Consider the following 22,535-nt stretch of genomic DNA (forward strand, 5'->3'; position numbering starts at 1 on the left):
ACGTCTTTTTGTGAAGACACTTATATGTCGCATTATTATTGGACGTATAAATGAACTGGTTATTTTTAAATTTTTTAACAAACTAAAATAAAATCAATTTTTTATAATAATAACAATAAACTTAATTGTTATTAGATTCGGTCGAATCGACTAATTACATAACCCACTGGGTCATAGTTTTTTTTTGTTTTTTTAACAAAAATTAAGGATATATTTGTCTTTATATCAAAAAATTTAAACATGATTGGATTTAGATTGTATAAATCAATCGCATCAAATCAGGTCTAATAATTATAATACGGATAATTGGGTTTATTATTGTTGTTATAATAAACCGATTTTATTCTGGTTTGTTAAAAAATAAATTATTAACCAGTTTAATAAAGATATTCAATAATATCATGACACATGTAAACGCCTTAAAAAAAAGACATTTTTAATATGTTATCGAAGTGGTCTCCTTATAACTAAGTATGCTTAGTTTTCTCAAGTTTAAGGTCGTTTATCCAAAAAATTTATTAGAACTAATTAAGAGCTAATTAATTTAACTTAAATGAACAAAGATACTAATCTTAATTATTGTTAATGTTACAAGTGTAAGGAGTGTTAAAGTTAATGTCACATAAAAAAACAAAAAAATAAAAAATTTATAAAATAAAAAATCCATTAATTTAATATCTTTTTACATAGTCCAACAAATAATATCAAAGCTGATAGTTATAAATTTTTTTATAATTTTTTTTATATTACTCTATCGTGTACACTCTAATAAATTAAAGTTTTATGATTTTGTTCTCTTTTATTTTTTAATTATAGAAATCAAATATCAAAATTGATATTTTTTATAAATAAAAAATTAAATAAACTTCACACAGTGGCTGCACGGATGGATGGTTCCAATAGTAATATTTACCTAATTTCTTTTATGGTCTATTTTCATTTTAAATGGTAAACTAAGAGTGTATATGTCATATATAAATGAAGATCTAATAAAAAATTAAAAAAAAAACAAAAGTAATACAATATTTTTGTGTTACTTTATCATGTATACTCTAATGATAAAATTTCATGAATTTGTTCTCTTTTACCTTTTAGTCATAGAAATCAAATCTCAAAACTTATATTTTTTATCAAAAAAAGTTTAGATAAACTTCACGTATCCATTAGACTGTTGGGACTTTGGGTTTTAAAAATAAAAAAGATGTTAAATATAATAAATTAAAAAATTTAAAAATATTTATAAATATACTCACAAATCATTTATTGACAAAATTTTTACAATAATAAATAATTTAGATTCATAGATATCTTTTTTATTTTCTTAAATTATTATTTGGAGTGTAAAATTTTATTATTGAGTATATTTAGCTTTTTTGAATTTTGGATCAGTTGTGCAAAAAACTTTATCAGAACTAATTAACTTCCCTTAAATTTAAAAGAAATAATAATCTTCTTTGTGGCTTCGCCACGTACAGATGGTTCCAATAATAATATTCATCCACACTCATACATTTCTTTTATTATTTACTCCCACCTTTTAAATGAGAAACTAAGAATATACATTTCATATAAAAATGAAGATCTAATAAAAAGTTTTAAAGACCATAAAGGTAGTACAATATTTTTGTGTTATTCTATTATGTGTATTCTAATTATAAAATTTCATGATTTTATTTTCTTTTACTTTTTAGTCATAAAAATCAAATCTCAAAACTTATATCTTTTTATTAATAAAAGTTTAGATAAACTTCATCTAGCGATTAGATTATTGAGACTTGGGATTTAAAAATAAAAAAGATGTTAAATATAATAGATTAAAAAATTTAAAAGTATGTACTTATAAAGATACTTACAAGATTCTTACAACAATGAATAATTAAGATCCATATATCTCCTTATTATTTAGAGTGTAAATATTTATAATTGAGTAATTCAATAATATATTAGATTAGATATATTTTAAATTTTAATATCATATTAAATTTGAAATTATATAGATGTAAATTCAATTTTAAAAACTAACTCAAAAAATAAAAGATATTCATATATTTATAAACCATCTAAAAATTATGTTTTCAAAAAAATGTAAAATTTGTAAAATATACAAGCTAAGAGCATTTTCATTGTTTGATTTTAGTTTTATTTCATTTTAGATCCTACAAAAAGGTCACATAAATATTTGTGAGATCATATATCATAAAAATTAATTTAAAACTTAATGTGAGGTTTATCATTTCAATGCTTGATTTTATTTTAATTTAAAATTTTAAATTATTTTTTAACTATTTTAAAAATCAGAAAAAAATTAGAATTATGTGATTGTGAGGATTGAGAATTTTGTACATTTAAATTGAAAGAAAAATTAGAATTTTATAAATAACTGAAAAAATTATGTTAAATTAATTTAAATTTATTTTTCTACTAAATTGATAAGAAGATAATAAAAAATAAAATAATAAAATGTAGGAGTATAATTGAATACATATATTTTATTTAAGTATATTTTAATTGAGTATTTGTTGTAATATTATATGAACAACATTACCATAATAACATTCTAATGTTCATTTAATGAATTTAATAGATTATATAAGTAATAATATATCACTGATTTTTCTTTAAAATAATAGGTCTCTCCTTATTAATACGACTATCGTTTTAAAAATAATATCTAATACAAATTTTAATTTTAAATTATTTTAATATTATAAAAATAAAAAATAAAATCTAAAATTGATTTTATTAAAGTTGCTATAACCCTTAGATTTTAAGGGAATACTCATCCACTTATGCAAATTTTAAAAGTAACATTTTTCCCAAACTTATTCTAACATAGCATGTATTCTAACAATAATGTTTGGGGCAAAATAAAAAGACATGGTAGTGGGTAACACACGACAAAGAAAACTACTATAAAATTGACCTTCTGTTTTTCGAGGAAAATGACATTTATTAGGTACTAGACTCTACCAATTATTAAATTTATTCCATGCTGATTGGCTAATAAGGTAGAAATAAATTATAGTCTCCAAGTCCCATAGTGCAATTTCATAAACAAAATAATAATGAACCTAATAAAGAAGAAGCTACTAGCATTGGTGAAAATGAGGCAATGCACTCACATGCCTATCTTGTTGCATGAATTAACAAGTTGTTGATATTTTAGTTGGATCTATTTGAAGCAACCATATTTGTGTATACGAGAAGACTGTTGAATCAAGAAATCATTATCAGGACAGAAGAATATGGTGAGTCTTAAATTCAATTATATTGGGAAAGACATGGGTGTGAAATTTAGGGAATGCATAGTCAAATTTACGTAATGCTTATGATTTGATCGTTGAAATTTTTTTTTTTAATGTACACATCATCATTTAAACCTAAAAATATTTGGGTGAATACTATGGAACTTAAAAGATGGTGCTTATTTACTAAAAATAGTTAAAAGTTATTATTTAATTTAAAAGATATAAAAATAAATAATTTTTAAAAGATCAATTTACTACAAAAAAATAAATTAAATAAAATTTAGACAAAAACTCATAAACACTATAGAATTAGTAAAAATACTTGAATGCAAAAACTAAGCTTATTATATCGGGCAAAATATTTTAAAATGGGATATAACTAGTTAGCATTTTAAACTAAATTATGCAATATATTTAATTAAACAAGTTGTTCATGCCCTATCTCAAATAATAAGTCGGATTCAAATTAAGTTAAAAGACCTAATCAAAAAGATTGACCTTCACCATCTATTCGACTTTTATCAAGAGGTCCGAGTCAATGCTAGTAGGTGCTTAATACTTATCTAAGTGAATAATTGCCTTTTTAATTTTTCCTCCCACTTTTAGAAGAGAGATCTCAACAACCCTAAGATAAAAGGACGGTTATCCACCATTATAAGTGGAACTACTTCAACGGTGATTATTGGCTCGGCTCTTGTAAATATTCTGACACATTCAGATACACCTAAATTTCAATACTATAAACCTACTTAATTCCTTGCTGACTTAGGCATTGAAGTGTCTTGCAGGTACTAACCCCCACTTTTTCCAAATACACAACTTGGATGGCAGCTCTCTGACCACTCTATTGAACGTTTAGAACTCGTAAACAAGTCCAATCCACATTCAGTTTCAGGTAACCTCCGAAATACGAGCAACACTATTTTTTTAAATTGGTTAATCATAATTTTAAAATTATGGGAAGATATAAAACTTAACAGAGTAATGTATCAAATTTCATTATTAATTATTGATTTTGATATGATTGATTAAATTTTATTATTAATTCTTTACAAATTTCATTATCTGTATTTTTTTATAGGAAAATTAATACCAAGACATATTATGTCCGCATGTTTGGCATCAAAATCCTTCTCATTTTAATATTATTAACGATAACGATGATAAAATAAAACTAAACAATGTGAGCCATCTTATTTCATTACGAAATGTAATTTCTATTTGTAACTTCTATTCGAAAAGAAAGATATAATAACTATAAAAGTAATGCTAGAAAATTAATCTTTTCTTCAATCACCATCAATCAACTTTTTTAAAATTATTTTAGTTGTCTTAAATTCTAGATACTAAATCATAAACTCTTAATGCTAAATCCGAAATTATAAATATAAATTCTAATATTAACTAACTAAAAGTTAGATTTATATACTTTCTCTAACTATAAATCTCTTATTTTATGAATGTTTTAATGTTATGTCATAAACTACCTCTTTGAATATAGTATACCATTTGACTCAGACACAAGTAATTATATATTAAAGCGGCGACTTCTTTTTGAACAAATAGTCTTAAGTAATGTCCAACGAGCTATAACTCAAATAACATAATCTTTTCATACTCATTTAGAGGCCGCAAATTCGAGTCTCACTCCTCTCTTTGGAAAAATAAAAATCTTAATTAATGAATGTATGGTGTACAAAAGACAACATAAGAAGTGTATACCAATGCTCTAATGCTTATATACAGGGCTTACAAATGCATGAGACTTATGCATATGTTCTATTATTTACATTCATTTAGAAAAATAGTTCATACCCTTTCCACAAGAACAAAACAGAGAAACCATTTGTGTTTTGATATATGAATTTTATGTGGGTATGGCTCTGATCAGTCCACCAACCGTGTGGGCGCGATTTGAATTCACGTCCTGATAGAATTGGTTCCGAGCTGTGGTTACATGCTACAACCTTCATAGCCTCGTACAAATTTCTTCTTATGCTGTAATTTTATGATACATGAGCTGAATGCTGAGTGAGATAGTAGTCTTCTAAGTAAGAAACATCAGTACACACTGCAATCCATGGAGGAAGGTACAAGATATTTGCATTCTGAAAGGCAAAACCATCAATGGTTGGCAGTGCTAATCCTTTCTTCAGTTCCAAGTTAAGGTACGGTATGACAACAGTTTTCAGAGCCGTTGATATTAATGACTGCAAACATTGACAAAAGATGAAGTGTTAAAAGAAAAAGATTCACGAATGCGTGGATACATTCAAAGATTGAGATTTAAAAGTCATATCGTTGAGAATAGAAATTAGAGTCATCTTTCTAAAACATATGAGATTATGTTAATATGCACTAAACTATGTTCACATTAGTTCCCGAAAGATTATGACGTTGACAATTTAGTCCATAAAAGAAAGAAATTTGTGGTCTCTCAAAGATGAACAATAATTGACAAATATCCCAAAATCTAAGCAGTAGAAGGGGAATTTTGTAAAATATTCATATTTGGAAGCCAAAAGTGGAATTCTTTTTCTTGAGAGCTAAACTGTCAATGTCATAAACTTTTGGGGGTTAAATCAGCAGTTTACTCTATAAAATAACAAATCAAAAGAACAATAAAATGAAATGATAAGAGCATAAAGCATAAACTATGCTGAAATGTCCTTACAATGATTGTTTCAACTAGCAGAGAGGATATACTAGAGAATTTAACGGGACAATTTAATACTTAACAAATTTTAATCACTTAATCAGTCCCTAACATTTTATTTTGTTAGACATATTAATCCTCAATCAAATTTTGGTAAAAGGATACACAAATCAGTTCCTGTTATTATTTAATAAAGACGTAACAGTTTCTAAAATATTTTAAAATTTTCATATCAAGTCTTCTATATAGACGAACAATCTGATATGGGGACTGGTTTGTCTAACAAAATAAAAGTTTGGAGATTGATTTGGTAATTAAAATTTGTTGAAGACTAAAGTATCTGACTAAAAATTTCTTAAGGACTAATTTGAGGTATTACTCTAAAATTTTCAGTATTCAAATGCGCTTGTTTTCATTATCTACACAGTTTATGTTACCATAAATCAAGAGTGTACACAGACAACCACGTTTTACTAACGTTGGATTTTGGAGTAGCTCCTACTTCAATGTTTAAACTCTTATTTTTCATTGTTAGATCCTATTTAGTGTCCAATAAACACCCGTTTTTAAATGTTCAAATAACATTACTCTGTCGTAGAACAATGTAAATAACTAAAACAGAAAAACTAACTAAAAATCAAAGTATTTGGTTCAGCTTCTAAATAATAAATAGCTGAAATCTTACCCAATGATTACATCTATTTTCATTTACCTGAATCAGACTTATGTGCAATTTTCCTATTTTGCTCCATTTCAGGTATGCAGAAAACTCTTCCAATTTGAGCCTACCATTGATTTTGTTTCGTATAATGTCCACAGAACACGAAGCACTAATATCCTGCGGCATAACCAAGAATAATTGCATGTGTTAGAAATCCTTATGTTTCACTGAAATTTCAATTAGGTCCTTATACCTTTGAAGTTTATGAATCACTATAAACAGTCACTTAGAGATTTTGGAGCATTAAATTAACTTCATAGATTAAAAGAAGTTTAAAAATTAAATTCCCTATATTTTGTACAAAAAAAGTTAATTCAAGTTCCTACAGTTTCAACATTTCTAATTAAGTCCTATTCCATAGATCCCTTCGATCTGAAAATTTTGTGAGGAAATACATGTATGGCTGCTTTATGCACAAAATTTCAACACAAGAAAAGGCGATTTATCGTTTAGTATAGGGTTTTTATCACAAATTTTTTAACTAGAGAAACCTAGTTCAAATATGTTTGTGCACTATAAGAACTAAATTAGAAATGTTCAAAGTTCAAACTATAAGAATAAGAGTGAAAATTTTGATATAAGGAATTCATTGCAAACTTCAAAACCACTTGAAAATTAAGCAAAATTATAGGGATTTTGGATCATAATAAGAACAAAATGTGTCTATTGCAATGACAATATTAAGATGAAATTGTGAAAAGTCTGAATTTCAGATAGCTTAATCAGAAAGTTGAAAAGAATGCTTCAAGAATACTATGTGCACTTTTTCCATCAAACTTACCACTGAGATGCAGGCAACAGGTATGACTTCACCAGCTTCAAGAACATCAATCGTTATGTCTACTAAAACAGACGCACGGATATCTTGGTAATCCACTAGTATCACTGGTGGAGAAGATGCAGATATATTAAGCTGCATGTCGTCGTTCGGATACTTTTTGTATAGTTGAGGAACTATGAATCTCCATTCAGCAGTGTTCAAAATGGCCTGATTAGGTAGTTCATCAATAATCATTTGCATACTACCTTCCTGAAACCAAAAAAAAGAAGGGCAATTATCAGCCTACAAAACAATATAAAGAATCAAAACACATTTCATATTATAGAGAAAGAGAAAAAGCTTTTATTTTGTATCATTTAGTTTGTGAAAAATGCTATTTAGACACCAAAAACCAACCACCATATATTTGTGTACAAATACATTTAGTTTTCAATGTATATTTAACTATTTTGTATTTCAATATATATTTTATACAGATGACTAGTTTTTTATGTACATGTAGCATGGTTGTTATTTTATACTAGCAATTACATTTAAAATGTAAAAAACTAGAAGACATCAGGGATTTGCAAAAACAGTGTTAAATCATGAATGGTATGGAGTATAATCTTTCTCTTGCTCTAAGAGAATCTAAGAATTTCTCTGCTCTATAATACAATGTAAAAGAAATTATATAGCTAACTCCACCATGTTAATGGTCATTTTGATTTTTTTCGCACGTTTATGAATTAGTGAATTGGAATACTGTTTGCATCCAAATTTATAGATTTATGAATGCATCAAGAAATTCAAAACAACCATCAACATTGAATGAACGGAGTTCAATGTTTCTTGGCCAACAAAAATGCTTGCAAGTGCCAAATGTCAAAGTTAATTGAAGGATCTTGTGAGCAATCTAAGTTCTTTTCAGCTCAGATAATAATCCTGCTGTTCCAAATCCAGTGATAATTAAAAATTATCAGAGCACCTAACCAAAGGTTTCTAATGCAAACATGGAAAGAGAACCCTTTATTTCACCAACTAAATTTATATATATTTTTGGGATTCATATAAAATCAGACACACAATCTCTATCTTCTGCAGTCTCCAATGTCTGATTCGTCATGGCTTTAACAGAAACTGGCTTATTTATATTGACCAATCTTAGCTTTAGATCATATGTAACAGGTTATATTAATAATAAGATAACATAAATCATACATACAAAGAAACCAAATTGAAAAATAAATAAAAAAGAAAAGAAGTGTGATTGGACTAAAGCCTATAAATAAAAAAAGTCAAGATTTAAACAACTTACCCTGAAGTAAACTAGAGAAGCAGATCTGAACACATTTTCATGGATTGAAACCTTTATCATCTTTGGTAAACCACCACATGCAGAAGAAACCTGTAATCTTTTTTGGTAACGTTGAGGTACTAAAACGACATTTCTCTCTGTGAATAAGCCGTTAATCGCAATTGCAATTGAAGTACTACTCAGGACAGGATTGCCAACGAAAGAAACATTTAGCTCTGCAAAGTTGTCCACAGAGATTTGCTTTGGAAGAGACTGCAATAAAGTGTCAAGCTTCCCTATGCCTTCACTTACTTTATCTGAAATTCCATCTTCAACTGCAGATGCTATGTTCCCTTGAAAAGCATCCACTAAGCTGAAATAAACACATAAAGAGGTTAATGACATAAATCTTCCTAAATGTATATGCGAGCATAATGTGAAGAAATTCTTGCATGCGCCTAGAGGTTGGAGCACATTTAATGTGTGTTCCAGGAACATTCATAACCATTCATTCTTGATTTTCTTTATATATATAAAATTTACATTATACATTAAAATGTATTGTTGTGAATAATCTTGAAACACGGATAAAATGTGCTATGATCATGCAAGAATTTCTCCCTAACAAAAGCTAGGTTCATAAATATCATGAAAAGAAAATTATGTTAACAGAAAGATAGGGATCATTCACTTTAGATATCTTTATGTCTCCAAAAGCCAATGTAAACACCAAATTGAACAAGTAATTCTATGTTCCAAGAAGCAAAATTAATGCTCTAAGAAAGAACATTTGAATAGTATCCATTATCAAGAGAATGGCTTAAGAAGATTGCTTACACTTGGTACAGCCAAGATGCTCCACCTTCCAACTTTATAGACAAATCTCCAACATAACATCCATAATCTAAGAGAATCAACTTAAGAGTTCCTTCTTCATTCCTTAAATCTACTGAAAGCCCCACTTGCATACCTTTAACCTTCCAAATATAGCACAACACAACTTAGTGCGAGTGAGCTAAAATTCTCACAGGTTTTTCACTGTCAAATATATTATTGACACAAAATAACAAAAACACACTAATGTTATTGTTCACCTAGACTAGGAAATGAATTCAGGAATTTTATTTATGCAGTGCACATACATCAAAATAATTTGTAACAAGTCCCATGAACTAGACAGCTATGGTGTAAAATCCCATTCTAAGACTAAAAAAAATTCCATTCTAACCTTCTTTATAGATACCCCAACACAACCAATTCTAACCAAGTTTTAATCAAAATAATCAACTTAAGGTACACAGTTGTTATTTGTTTCAAGGGCAAACCTTTTGAAACCAAGCATAACAAAACCAAGTGAACCACAATTCACACAAGTTGTGTTTGGCAAGTGTCATGTAATGAAAAAGAAGGAAAAAGATCGTTTAAACTGATGAGAGTGGTAAAGTAATAAAGTGAGAGGTCAATTACGATTGAATTTGTAACTTCTATCATGAGCCTACTATCTTAACTGAAGAGTAATTAGACATTTATTTTCTCACTTTACCAACTTCCTCACTTTAGACGAGCTTGATCTGAAAAAGAATATAGGCAATGACGATAGCGACAACTAAAAAGATGTGTCTGTGTCCTTGTCCCTAGTTTTTGAGGTACTAGTTGGTAACTGAGACAAGATACAAATACAGAATCAAAGAGACACAAATATGTGTTTGGGACTAAAACTAGAGACATGAATACAAAAACTACCCTGTCTCAAAACACAGTTTCTGTCTCATTCTGTCTTTGTATTTGTCTCAAAACAAACTCTCCTTTAAACAGGTTTACATCCTTCAATGTTTTGATATTTTTATCTCAAGACAGTTACTAAACAGAGCCTAAACTACCCAATTGCAACAATAGAAAAGAACATAAAAGCATGGTACAAACAATAAACTATAAACATATGTAACATTTCTAGCATTATACCTTCACAGTTGCATTCCCACTATCCGAAATCCCAATTGGGATTAACCAACTGCTACATGAATACCTCCACTTCATAGCCAAATCCGCAGTGGCACCAGAAACAACTAGAAAGATTCCACTCTCTCCACTCACAACAGAAGATGAATTTACTTGAATATCCTTGATCGTAATCTCAGAAAGAACCACTTTAGCATTTCCAATGAAAGGGACTTGAACAGATTTCTCAATCTCTGGCAGCTGAAGCTGAACAATGGAGGCAATACCTTGTTCTATTAGTATATCCTTTGCAAAATCAAGACCCTTGTCAGATATAACTCCAGAGATGAAACCCTCTTTAGTTTGTTGAACATAAGAACTTGTTGGAACTAATAGAAGGGATACAAGCACCAAAAGAATAAAGGGTGCCATGAATTTTTCTCCTGAGAGTGTCTTTTAACACATTGAACTTCGAAACAGAAGCAGCTGCTTATTACAAAGTGTGTAAAAGAATGGATTTTGTGATGTTTATGGAGTTAAAGATGAAAAATTTGAGACCCCCATGTGGTGAAAAATTGGTTATATCTGTTATTGGCGGTGAGCTTGTGAAAGGAATGAACATAAGAGGGAAAATGATGAAGAAGTAGGAGGCAACGTTATTTTATCATTGACCAAATTGAAATACGCAACTTGTGTGGTTCAAAAGTATATTCCTCACATTGAAAACGCATCGTTTATCTCAAGATTCATATTCCACTCATTTCCGTTTATTCTAAATAATATGGATGTATTGTATTTAAAAAATTAGTAATATTTTAGCTCATATTGGATTAGATAAATAATCTATCGTATATATTATATAAAAACTTCATTAGCCCCTAACGGAATTCTTTTATTAAACTACCAAAATGCATCCGAATTATTTTTTGTCCCAGTAAAAATATTTTTGAATTTTGTTATTCTTATATAAAAACATAATAAAAATACTCTATAACAATTCGTTATTAAAACAAGTCTCTTATCATAATTAAATATTTTTGTTATATTTTTAAATACTTTAAAATTATTTTTATCGATAACAAAATTTAAAGATATTTTTGTCTATATCGAGATCATTCGGATGATTATTTTGATTTGCCCACTATTTTATCTTGAGTATTATTATATGGAAGAATAGGGATAAGTGAATTAAAAAAAAAAGTGAATTTGATATCATTTTTACATAAAGAAAAGAAGAAAAGAAAAAGTAAAAAAAAATTGTCTCATGAAATTTTGTATAAAAATAACTAATGTAAATATAATACTTAAAAAGATATATAATACTAAAATTTAACTACATTTGCTGACTAAGATTTAAGAGAGTGATTTCAATTCTACAAGTTTGAGTAGACAAGGAAAATAATTTTTTTGAGAATTTAATATTATAATTATAACAATAATAATTCTAGTGAGTTAACATTGACACTAATTAATATAATGGAATCCAATTATAAAAACATTCAAATTCTATCTTATTCTAACTCAAATTTTGGATTTATTGATAACCATAAATATAAACATGACAAAAGTTAAAGATACGAGTAAGTATTAGATTAAATAGTCAACTTGATGTGCTAATATTTGGTGAGACTTGAATTAAAAGTATTTTTTTCTCTACTTCAAAGAGGATTTAGAAGTGAAAACTAAAATAAGATAGTACCTGATGGTTCGTGTTATTAATGGAGTAGAAGAAGATTAATAAAATATCGATGATGTTACATGAATAAATATTTTTGATAACCAAATTTAGTCAAGTTAGTACAAGTTCGACAAAAAAAGAAAAGAAAAATAAAAATATGCACGACGAAAGAAATTTTTTCTCTTTGTACTTCTTCAGCACATAAATTTTTACACACAACACAGAAAATTTTGCACATATCACAAACTGATAGATATAACATAAAAATTTTTGTACATAATACAAAAATTTATTAATATAGCATACAAATTTTTTATGTGCTATAAAAGAAGAAGGACGATAATGTTAAAGAAAGAAATGCAAAGAAGACGAGGATAACGAGGAGAGGAAAAAGAAGAATTAGTGACATTGTATACGCATGTTCAAAGAAGAAACGCACTATGACTTAGTTGAAGATTTGGTTTAAGAAAACTTATACGCTAGTTTTATGAAATGCTCGTGTGTTAGTAGATCGTTGTTATTATATCTTTTTTAGGTGATTATGAAACCTTTCTTATTTCTGATTGGTCGGTCCTAGTCTTAGCTCCCTGGAAAAGGTACTTTATAGTTTATATACATGTTCGTTTTTTCGTTTTGGTAGAGAATATATGAAGCTCCCTTATCAACTTGTAAATACATGCATTCTTCTGACAAAAAAAATGTTGAGTGAACAATGGCGCTATACAAGCAAACTATGTCCGCAGGAACAAAAGAATAAAAAAACAAAAAACAAAAAAAATCAAAAAGAAAAAAGGAAAAAGAAAATGTGTTGGTTATAATCACTCCATATTCAAGGGCTGAGACATGACTCAATTAAGCTTCAAAATCATTACACAGCTGAACCATACTGAATAAAAAGAAGGGTTAATATAACTAAGCAACTAGAAGAAGAGCTTTCGTAGGGATGCTCTAGATGCAACGTTTGACGGTGAGTTTGAGGACTTAAGGGCAGGGGACGCTGCCTTGCTTTCTTGTCCCTCAGGTACTCTGTCAAGCAGCTTTGCCGCCCTCGGATCCGTTAGTAATGTCTTTTGAAAGGACTGTGAGAAGCCAGTGGCAATGATGGTCACATGAATCTCCCCGTTGTAGCGATCATCGACAACAGCGCCAAATATGATATTGGCAGACGGATCAGCTAAACTTGTCACCACCTATAAATATTAAAAAATGTTTTAAGACATGTGCGCAACAATTTCACAGGATAAAAGAACAAAAAGAAATGATAAAAATGCTCGTTCAACAATGTGCTGAAAAAATTCTGAATTACCTGAGATACTCTATTCACTTCCTGCAGGGTTATGTCTTTTCCACCAGTAATGTTATACACTACCCCAGTGGCTGATTGAATAGATGATCCGATCAAGGGTGCCAAAGTGGCCTGTTCCGCGGCTTCTTCAGCGCGGTTTTTGCTGGAGGAAACACCTACCCCAAGCATTGCAGTTCCAGAGTCTTTCATCACAGCTTTTACATCAGCAAAATCCACATTTACAAGCCCAGGTATCTATAAAAAGAAATACCAGTACACATTATATTAAAAGTGCTAAGGGCTAGGGAGAGAAATCGCTCAAATGGATTGGGAGAAAGAAGGTGGAGAGAGACTCTTTGCAGTCTACCAATCTAGTCGGATGACCAACTTCATACTTTAACATTCCATTTACAAGATAGGAAATACAAATAACTGTTTATGAACAACTCACTGTGATGATGTCCGATATTCCCTGCACTCCTTGACGTAGAACATCATCTGCAAGACGGAAAGCATCCTGAAGAGGTGTATGCTCATCAGCAATGTCAAGAAGACGGTCATTTGGAATCACTATAAGTGTATCCACATTTTTCTGCAGCTTTTCAATGGCTTCTAGTGCCTGAAAGGATGACATCAGAATTTTAACACATCTAAGTGTCCTCAGAGAAGCACAATATCTGGGAATATATAAAAACTAGAAAACAAGAAACTCATCAAATATATGGCTAGTTGACCACAATTCATCCACAACAAATATGACTATAACTCATGAATTGTTGTCTACTATTGCAAATCAAAATAAAAATGGGGGAAAAAGGAGAAAGAGAGGGGAACTTCAAAGGTTTACGGACGTATTTAAGATATTGGTACTAAATATAACTCCCAGCAATCCCAATTGTCCACTTATAATGACATGGATTAAGGAAATTATTAGAAATATCATGATTTTAGATAAAATTGAGTGTAGAATGGTATCCTTAATTATCCAATCTTGAAACTTACTCTCCTTCATATAATAAACTTGTAGAAAATTTAAGTTGCCTGCATTTTCTAAATGGACAACTATTTATGACCAAATAAAATTTTAACAATGTACAATTATTTGGACGCATAATAGCTTCTCCGCAATATAAGCCCAGTAGCCATATTTTGAACTAAGGAAAGAAATGGCACCTGCCTGCAAGGATCTTTTTCGTCCTTCAAAGCTGAAGGGATAGGTAACAACACCTACAGTCAAGTAACCAGCCTCTTTTGATATCCGGGCCACAACCGGGGCAGCACCAGAACCTGTTCCCCCACCCATGCCAGCAGTTACAAAAACTAAATCTGAGCCTTTAAGAGCATTAGCAATGGCTTCTTTCGATTCCTCAGCAGCTTGTTCACCCAAAAGTGGATTCCCACCAGTACCTGCATCTCTATCAAGCAATTCAAATCAGACTTCAAATTCTCCGAAGAATACATAATATGCCAGTTTCAATTGAGCACAGAAGAATCTAATAGGTGTGGAAGGAAAGTGCCTGACCTAATCCGCGTGTAAGAACTTCACCGATTTTAATAGGATTCTCAGCTGCAGATTGCAATAGAGCCTGTGCATCCGTATTTATAGCATAAAAGTCTACACCCTGATAGAAAAAAATTAACAGAATTTAACATTGGCACTCAATTAATAGCAGCAAAACACCAATTATAGCTCGTTGAATAATCATACCATCTTTACCATCATTTGGATATGTATCCAAAATTTGTAACCAAATAAAACATCCATGAATATTTCATTTAAACAATTTAAAAATAAATAACTAAAATGCCACATTAACAGAAATAACAAAATTTGCTTATGGAAATGAATATAAAACAAAACTTTGCAAAAAATTTACTAATTGCACAAGAGAAAGGTTCGGAATTGCACCCAAAGCAAGCCACTAAAATTCCACATATCAGAAACCTAAGAGGAAAAAGAAGACCTATTCACATATACACCATTCTGAATTTAAGGATTTGATAACAATAACAATATCAACAAACAATTGCAATAAAAGTAAAACTATTGGTAAGAAAAAAAATTTAAAAAACTCACGTGTAATCCGCAACCGATCATGCGATTAACGGCATTGTTGCCACCACCACCAACACCAACAACCTTAATCCTGGCGTTGTCAATAGATGCGTAGGAACAGGTGGTGGTCGCGAAACGACGTCGCATGCGTTTGGGGTTCAGAGAAACGCAAGTTCTTTGAGTGAAGGAAGAAGAGTAAGGCAATACATTGTGATATATGGGATTGACGATGGAATAGGAAGAAGATGAAAGCATATCAGTGGGGTTTGAAATTGGAATCATGGCTATTCTTTTTCTTTCTTCCTTTTTTTTTACACTAATTTGAGGTTTAAGGGGTTTTAGGGTTCTTCGGATATGGAAATGGAAAAAGAGTTGGGGGGTTTAGGGTTTTAGGAGAAGTTGAAAATTATGCTTTTCATCTCGAATTTTGTTAGTTAAACAAAGACTTCTGTGAACAATGGATTTTAGAATTGACCAAATAAAAAAAAAAATACTCCACCTCAAATTACTTTATAAACTCTAACATTAAGATATCATCCGCATATTTAGTGAATTGAACATTCATCCATTATTAACTGTAGATGAATAAATCAAATCAAAAGAAATAACTATCCAATTAAGAATTAACATAATCAACCATCTTAATACCTATTAAATTGAATATTCGAAATATCTATCCAATTAAGAATTAACATAATCAACTATCTGTATACTTATTGAATTGAATATCCGAAATATCTATTGTTCACATTGTTTATTATTTTCATTGTTTACCTATGTTTTTTCTAATTAAATTATGTGTGATAACATTATTTTGCCATACCTAATTTAATTAAATGTTTTAAAAATAAAAAATAAATAATAAAATTTAATTATTTTTATTTTGTTCTCAATTTTCTTTTGAAAAAAAAAACTAAAATTAGGAAAAAATAAAATTTTAAAATCTTTTCTTAAAGACTTAAACAACATTTTGGAATTAAGGTAATTTCAATTGGCTTCAAATTCTTTGCCTGAAAACAAAGATGAAAGAAAAAGTATAGGTAATTAGGTAAACAATGAAAATAATAAACATTAATCTGAGTAGGAGATACCCTTAATGGTTGGTTTTATCTAGTGAAATGAATAAGAGATCGCATAACATTATTGATTGCACCTCAGAAACCAGAAAGAAAACATGTTACCATTTCAGAACATACAAAGCAATGTGGTTAGAATATAATAGAATCTATGATAAATAAGTCATTAAGAAAAACTCTGAGAAGCTTACATAATTTTTCCATGAATTTCAGTATTAGCAAAATTAAATACAGGTTTCTATTCTACCCTATGATAATTTCTTCAGCACTAAATAACATACGACACCTCACCAAGTTAAATAAACTTTTTTCACATACAATGATACAAAACAAAAACCAGTACTCCAATTTGTGTTACAAAAATACACCTGCTTCAGCTTTTGGAATAAAGGATAACAAACTTTCACCAAATAATTCATACACTGATGACAGTAATTGTCCTGCATCGATGTCATCCTTCCAGGCTTGAGCGAGAATGGAAGATACCTTCGATTGTTGACCGCCAACCTCTCTCCCCATTGTGTTGTCATTAGATATCTGCCGAGCCATTGATGACACGCCAACATTTGGAACCCCCATCATGGTCGAAAATGCACCTGCTGACCCTTGCATTTGCATGTCAACAGACATGGAGTTCATTGGTACCACACCCCCGGGGCCATCCGTGGCAAGTTTCTTCAATGGAGGTTGCTGCTGCTGCATTAGGTTTTCTGTGCTGGCTTTACGTTTGCCTTCATTAATCGAAAGGTCAAAATATAGAGCATAACTATCACAGTAATGGTTACACTGTAAATATGTAGTTGAAGAAAACATGGGTGCCAAAAAGTCAACTTTTTTCCATGGAGACCTTTCTAGTCATACTAGAGCATAAAGTTGGAAACTCGTGCTTCTAATGCAAACTGCAATTAACTTGTATCTCCTATTTTGGCAATGAAAAGTTTGGACATAAGGGAATTTAACACGTGAAGATTCAAGACATGCAACAAGACTCAGATATCACTTACTTGAATGCATGAGCTATCAATTGAAAGTCCAACGGTAGAATAACACATCTTACAATATTAAGGATTTCAATCCAAGGTTGTGTACTGCGCTTTTCCAAAAATAGTCTTACATTATAGATAATTTTGACTTCTTATTGTTGCTCTAAACCTGTGAAAATTAACACTAATGGTATTGGGTATGTATGTAGCCAAACTCACCTTCGGAGACAAGGTTTTCTTGTTTTGTTGGTGTGTTTGGAATGTGGATAAAATAGAGGATTAAATTTCATGGATGAGATTTGTGTATTTTCACACAAGCTTCGTGTGTTTTGTACTTTTATCAAAAATGTATATTACTAACCTACATAATGAAAACATATTTGTTCATACTATTTTTATTAGTTCATACTTCATACTTATTTCACATAATCTATTTTGAATCATGGGGTATTAACTAGCTGATTTCTAGTAAGATCTGTCGCATTTTCTTTTTACCTACAATACATTTGTTCATTATCTTCTATCAAGAAGAAAATATTTTCCACTATCAGCCCTGCAATTACCCCCCTTCAGTTTGTATTTCTTTCAAGAATTAAAAATTGAAAAGTTAAAATGAGAGGAAACCAAAGCATACAAGATGCATCGAAAGGTATGCACACAAAGTAACTTATCAAATTCATCCATTTAAGAAAGGACATGCATTATTTTGAAACACCAATATAAATCTCATTGCAGCAAAGTGAAGTCATACTTGACATAGCAATCATGGCTTTTCCATTGGGTCTAGAAGAAGCACGTGTTGGAGGAGAGAGCAAATTGCTGAATATTTTGGCCCTTTCATGCATACATTGTCCAACAGCACACTGAAAGGTTTATGACCAAGGTAATTAGCTAAAGAGATGTTTCTGGGAAACAAATATATTAATGCATACCAAAAACAAGGTATATATATATTAAAACGTCACAACTCACCAACAAGGCCCCATATACTTGCCATGCTTCCTGCCTCTTTGTTTCATTTCTCTGTTTCTCTGGTTGCATTTCCGGCTCGAGGAGAAGCAAATATGGCTCAAGGTTTGGAAGTATAAACAAGCGAACCTATTCAAAGCGAAGAAGAATTATGCATCGGTTGGCACAAGTATAACTAGTTCTAAATAAAAAAAAAATGAAGTTCATCCATTTGATCCCATAGATAGAGAAGTAATATTTTGCTGTTGTTGTGCACAACAACATGGATGGTAAAAAGGTATCATGTTCGTATAAAAAGCAGAGCTAAGAAGATACCAGTCTTGATCCAAGAGCTGCTATTCCTTTAATTGCACCATAGTGCTGAGGTAGAGCTTTAGTTGGGTCCAAAAATGCATGAAGAAAAGTCTTTGTCACTCGTGGCTGAAGATTATGATAAACATTCCCAAATCTGTAAAATTTCACAGATTAGGGAAGTGATATTACAAAATAGTAACCTTGTGCACAGGGTCACCCTAACCAGTGCAATGATGAAAGGGTGTAAGAAAAGAATTCATGTTTCTTCCAAGGCACAATCTTAAATTAACAAGTTGCAAAGCATGTCAAGGACCTATCACCTACAGTTCTTCTGGTCATTGACTATTCAATAGAGGCAGTTAACTTGGAGTCATCTAGATATAGTGTTCCATTTGAATCTAATTATATAACTAACAGCTCAACAACAACAAGAAATAGCATTCAAAACCAGAACTATTCAGATCTAAACAATGAAACCATATTGAACAGAGAAACCAAAGTAAGCATTTTATCACTGGACTTTCTAGTTGCTCCTGGTCATTGTACTACGGAATAACTATATACAAATTGGAAAAAAATGTGCAATAATGGTGATCAAGGGGGATAACAATGGCCGGGAACAATCAGTTGAACATTATGTTTAAAGGAGTTCTAATATAGTGGTGATCTAGATCGCCATCGTTTAATAGAAAGAAGGTAACCTTTTGCATATTGAAGCAACAAGATTAACACTGAAGTTCCTAAGCTCCCAGTGATTATCAGATAGTCTGTTTCCAATCCTTTTTGCAACAACACAGGTAATGATAGGTGGCATCAATTGATGTAACTAGCAGAATTAAATGAAAAAGAACAGAATTAGGAAGATACAATAACTAAGAGGACATATAACTGCAGTTATAGCTCAAGGTTCAGGAAGGTATAACTTCCCTTCAGTCTTTGCTTCAGTTAAGCATCCAAAATGGTGTTTGTTATTACTCTATTAATTCATTAAAATAAGGAAAGCTGAACCAGTTCACGATACCATGAGTTTGTCATATTAGCATGGAAGCAATCTTCAGAAGTTGATAAATTACAGATGTGAAGACATTTTCAATAACAGCATACTTACATAAAGCTCTATATGTATGTGAGGATTTTGTAGAATGCTCCGGACAAGACGCATCAAGGCAAATAAAAGTGTTAAATTATGCAAGTTTTGTGCCACCTGTTATGATATTGGGAAAAAATATTAAAGAAGAGTGTTTAAGTCTCTTTTTTAAGATATGACTATATCATTCAAAGGTTAACCAAAAAAGAATGTCCCTGATATAAACTTGTAAGTACCTCATCAGCTACAAAGCGTGAGAAATAAGGAACCAAAGGATGGAGTCCCATGTCTGTTGCCAAGCTAATTAGTGCCCTTCTAAAGGGAATAGAAGCAGGCTTATTTAGAACTAGCTCAGTTATTTTGTCAAAGTAAAGCTGCAGAAGAAGAAAAAACAAAATTGTTGAAGTTTACCAATAAGGGGGAAAAGCAATCAAAACATACCATAAAATAGTGTATACCTGAAGCTCCTTTGTTATTACGTGTTTAACAGGTAATTTAATGTCAACTGGAATCCCATCTTCCTTATACTCAGACGATTTTCTTATTTCTGTGGGAGCTGCAAGTAACATGGTAAAAGCAAAAATGTCAATGCTGCGAAAGTCAAGCCTTTCAATACAACATACAGCAAATCCATTCCCTCTAGGTGAAGCAATCTATATGGATCATACATCATATTTCCTATCATAAATCACATCTATGACAAACCATTTAAACCTAACAAAATAAAAAGTGCTGTTGAAGAGAACAAAATTCAGAGTAGCAGATCATTAATCCAGCAGGTAGGCTTACTAAGTAGCAGATCATTATGAGGCAAATGGTAACCTATTATACAAAAGATGTGACTTCAGTTTAATCACTAGAAAAATACCTTCAACTGGAGCATTCTCAGGAATCGCAGGTTGTACACCTTCAATAGCCAGCCAATGACTGGTAATTGATGTATCAAGCGGAGCTTTTGGTAATGGTGCTTCAATCAGCTATTCAAATAAGGGGAAAATGTAAGAACATAATATTAGGAAGCAATTCAAATACTACTTTCACAATAGCAGCATTTATATACCTAGTAATATCTTACATCTTTAAATTCCACATCTTTGTCATCAATGTAGAACAAATCCTTGTGTCCAGCAGCTCTTTTGAACCGCAGAGGGTCGTTAGAGGTGAAACCATATATTGGCTGATACATAAATATAAAGAACAATAAGCATAATAAGCAAAATGAAAACAAAATCAAATGAAAAGTTTTTTGAACAAGCTGGGTGAAGAAGTGATTTGGCACCAATTATGGTAATTTTAACCTTAACAAAAAGCAAGTCAAGCAGAAGTGTTTTGCCACCCTAACCGTTTTAAAGCAATATCAAAATATGAACCTGCCATACCAACACATGCCTATACTAAGAGACATGGTAATTTCAAAAAAGCATCTCTTAATAGGCGCACTATCAAAGCTTAACATGCTCCAACTTGAGTACCAAACGAAAAGTTTACTGTGTGAAAAAATGTATGATTGTATTGAAGAGTAATCTCACCAAATCAAAACAAGCATAAAAAGATATAAATATTACAAAATTTGAAATGAAAATTAATCACAGAAAGAGTAAAGCAAGGTTACCTCTAAATTTCTCAATGCAAGTGCACTATCAACATCATCTGCTGTAAGAATAGTTCTCTTTGAGTGACGCATGCATTTTATGGACTCCTGTACAATCCAAAATTAACAAGTGCATACGATAGAGGAGGAAAAAAGAAAAGAGAAGAAAAAGGTTCAATTTTAAACGGAGTATTGAAATTGCGCAATTTTGAACAAAACAGGAAGCACATTTTTGCAATAATAATGAAAGAAAACAGAGAGAAAGGGGGGAGGTTTATGAGAGGGACCTGCATGATTTCGCGAATTCGATACTCGAGATCGGGGGCGAGAGCGAAGGCAACATCAGGGGACAGATTCGTGATGCCAATGCTCTGTGCTATCACTTCGATCGTTTCTTTTGGGACCGTGCTCATCTCTCTCTCTCAGATTTCAATGCGAGCAGAGAACGGTTGTAGTTATGAACAAAAAAGCACAATTTGAGAGCAGAAGAAGGTGTGGAATTTGATATCGATAAGCATACGAAGTAGTAACTCAAACTGGGTTCGGTCCTGTAAGGTTTTGTTTCCAATATCCCCGTAAGTATCACGTTCTTTAAGTTTTGCAACTTGATTCAAAGTTACAACTTACATTACATACTTATACCATGGTATTGGGGTAATTTTGTTCCTCCAGGAAGGTTTGGAATTTGGAGAGGTAATTTTGCTTTATTTTTTCAAATATAAATAAAAATGTGTTCATAAAGATAGATTTTTTAAAATAAATATATTAAATTGATTATTTACTTAAAAACATTTAATTTTTTATTATTATTTATAATAATTTAAATATTTTAAATTTCAAAACTTCTAAAACTTTAACGTTTAGACAAAATATAAACTAATTCAATCTAAATCGCG

General features: G+C 30.7%; 3 protein-coding genes across 3 annotated transcripts; all 3 read right to left on the reverse strand.

Annotated features, from left to right (window-relative positions):
- Positions 1-4,889: 4,889 nt before the first annotated feature.
- LOC107467957 (putative BPI/LBP family protein At1g04970) lies at positions 4,890-11,259 on the reverse strand. The gene is made up of 6 exons (XM_016087223.3): positions 10,645-11,259; positions 9,520-9,659; positions 8,704-9,055; positions 7,407-7,655; positions 6,617-6,742; positions 4,890-5,458 (listed from the first exon to the last, which is right to left on the reverse strand). The coding sequence occupies exons 1-6, from the start codon at positions 11,050-11,052 to the stop codon at positions 5,255-5,257; spliced, it is 1,479 nt and encodes a 492-aa protein (XP_015942709.1). The 5' UTR covers positions 11,053-11,259; the 3' UTR covers positions 4,890-5,254.
- Positions 11,260-12,953: 1,694 nt separating this feature from the next.
- LOC107467864 (cell division protein FtsZ homolog 1, chloroplastic) lies at positions 12,954-16,054 on the reverse strand. Its single transcript, XM_016087117.3, has 6 exons — positions 15,661-16,054; positions 15,106-15,205; positions 14,761-14,990; positions 14,035-14,202; positions 13,605-13,838; positions 12,954-13,488 (listed from the first exon to the last, which is right to left on the reverse strand). Exons 1-6 carry the CDS (start codon positions 15,919-15,921, stop codon positions 13,219-13,221), a joined length of 1,263 nt encoding a protein of 420 aa, XP_015942603.1. The 5' UTR covers positions 15,922-16,054; the 3' UTR covers positions 12,954-13,218.
- Positions 16,055-16,878: 824 nt separating this feature from the next.
- On the reverse strand, positions 16,879-22,237 carry LOC107467783 (transcription initiation factor TFIID subunit 6). Its single transcript, XM_016087003.3, has 12 exons — positions 21,927-22,237; positions 21,661-21,747; positions 21,124-21,225; positions 20,917-21,025; positions 20,507-20,604; positions 20,285-20,422; positions 20,070-20,165; positions 19,663-19,787; positions 18,983-19,115; positions 18,671-18,796; positions 18,450-18,561; positions 16,879-17,446 (listed from the first exon to the last, which is right to left on the reverse strand). Exons 1-12 carry the CDS (start codon positions 22,050-22,052, stop codon positions 17,070-17,072), a joined length of 1,629 nt encoding a protein of 542 aa, XP_015942489.1. The 5' UTR covers positions 22,053-22,237; the 3' UTR covers positions 16,879-17,069.
- Positions 22,238-22,535: the final 298 nt, after the last annotated feature.

Source organism: Arachis duranensis, chromosome 1 (assembly GCF_000817695.3).
Source record: "Arachis duranensis cultivar V14167 chromosome 1, aradu.V14167.gnm2.J7QH, whole genome shotgun sequence".
NCBI lineage: Eukaryota > Viridiplantae > Streptophyta > Magnoliopsida > Fabales > Fabaceae > Arachis > Arachis duranensis.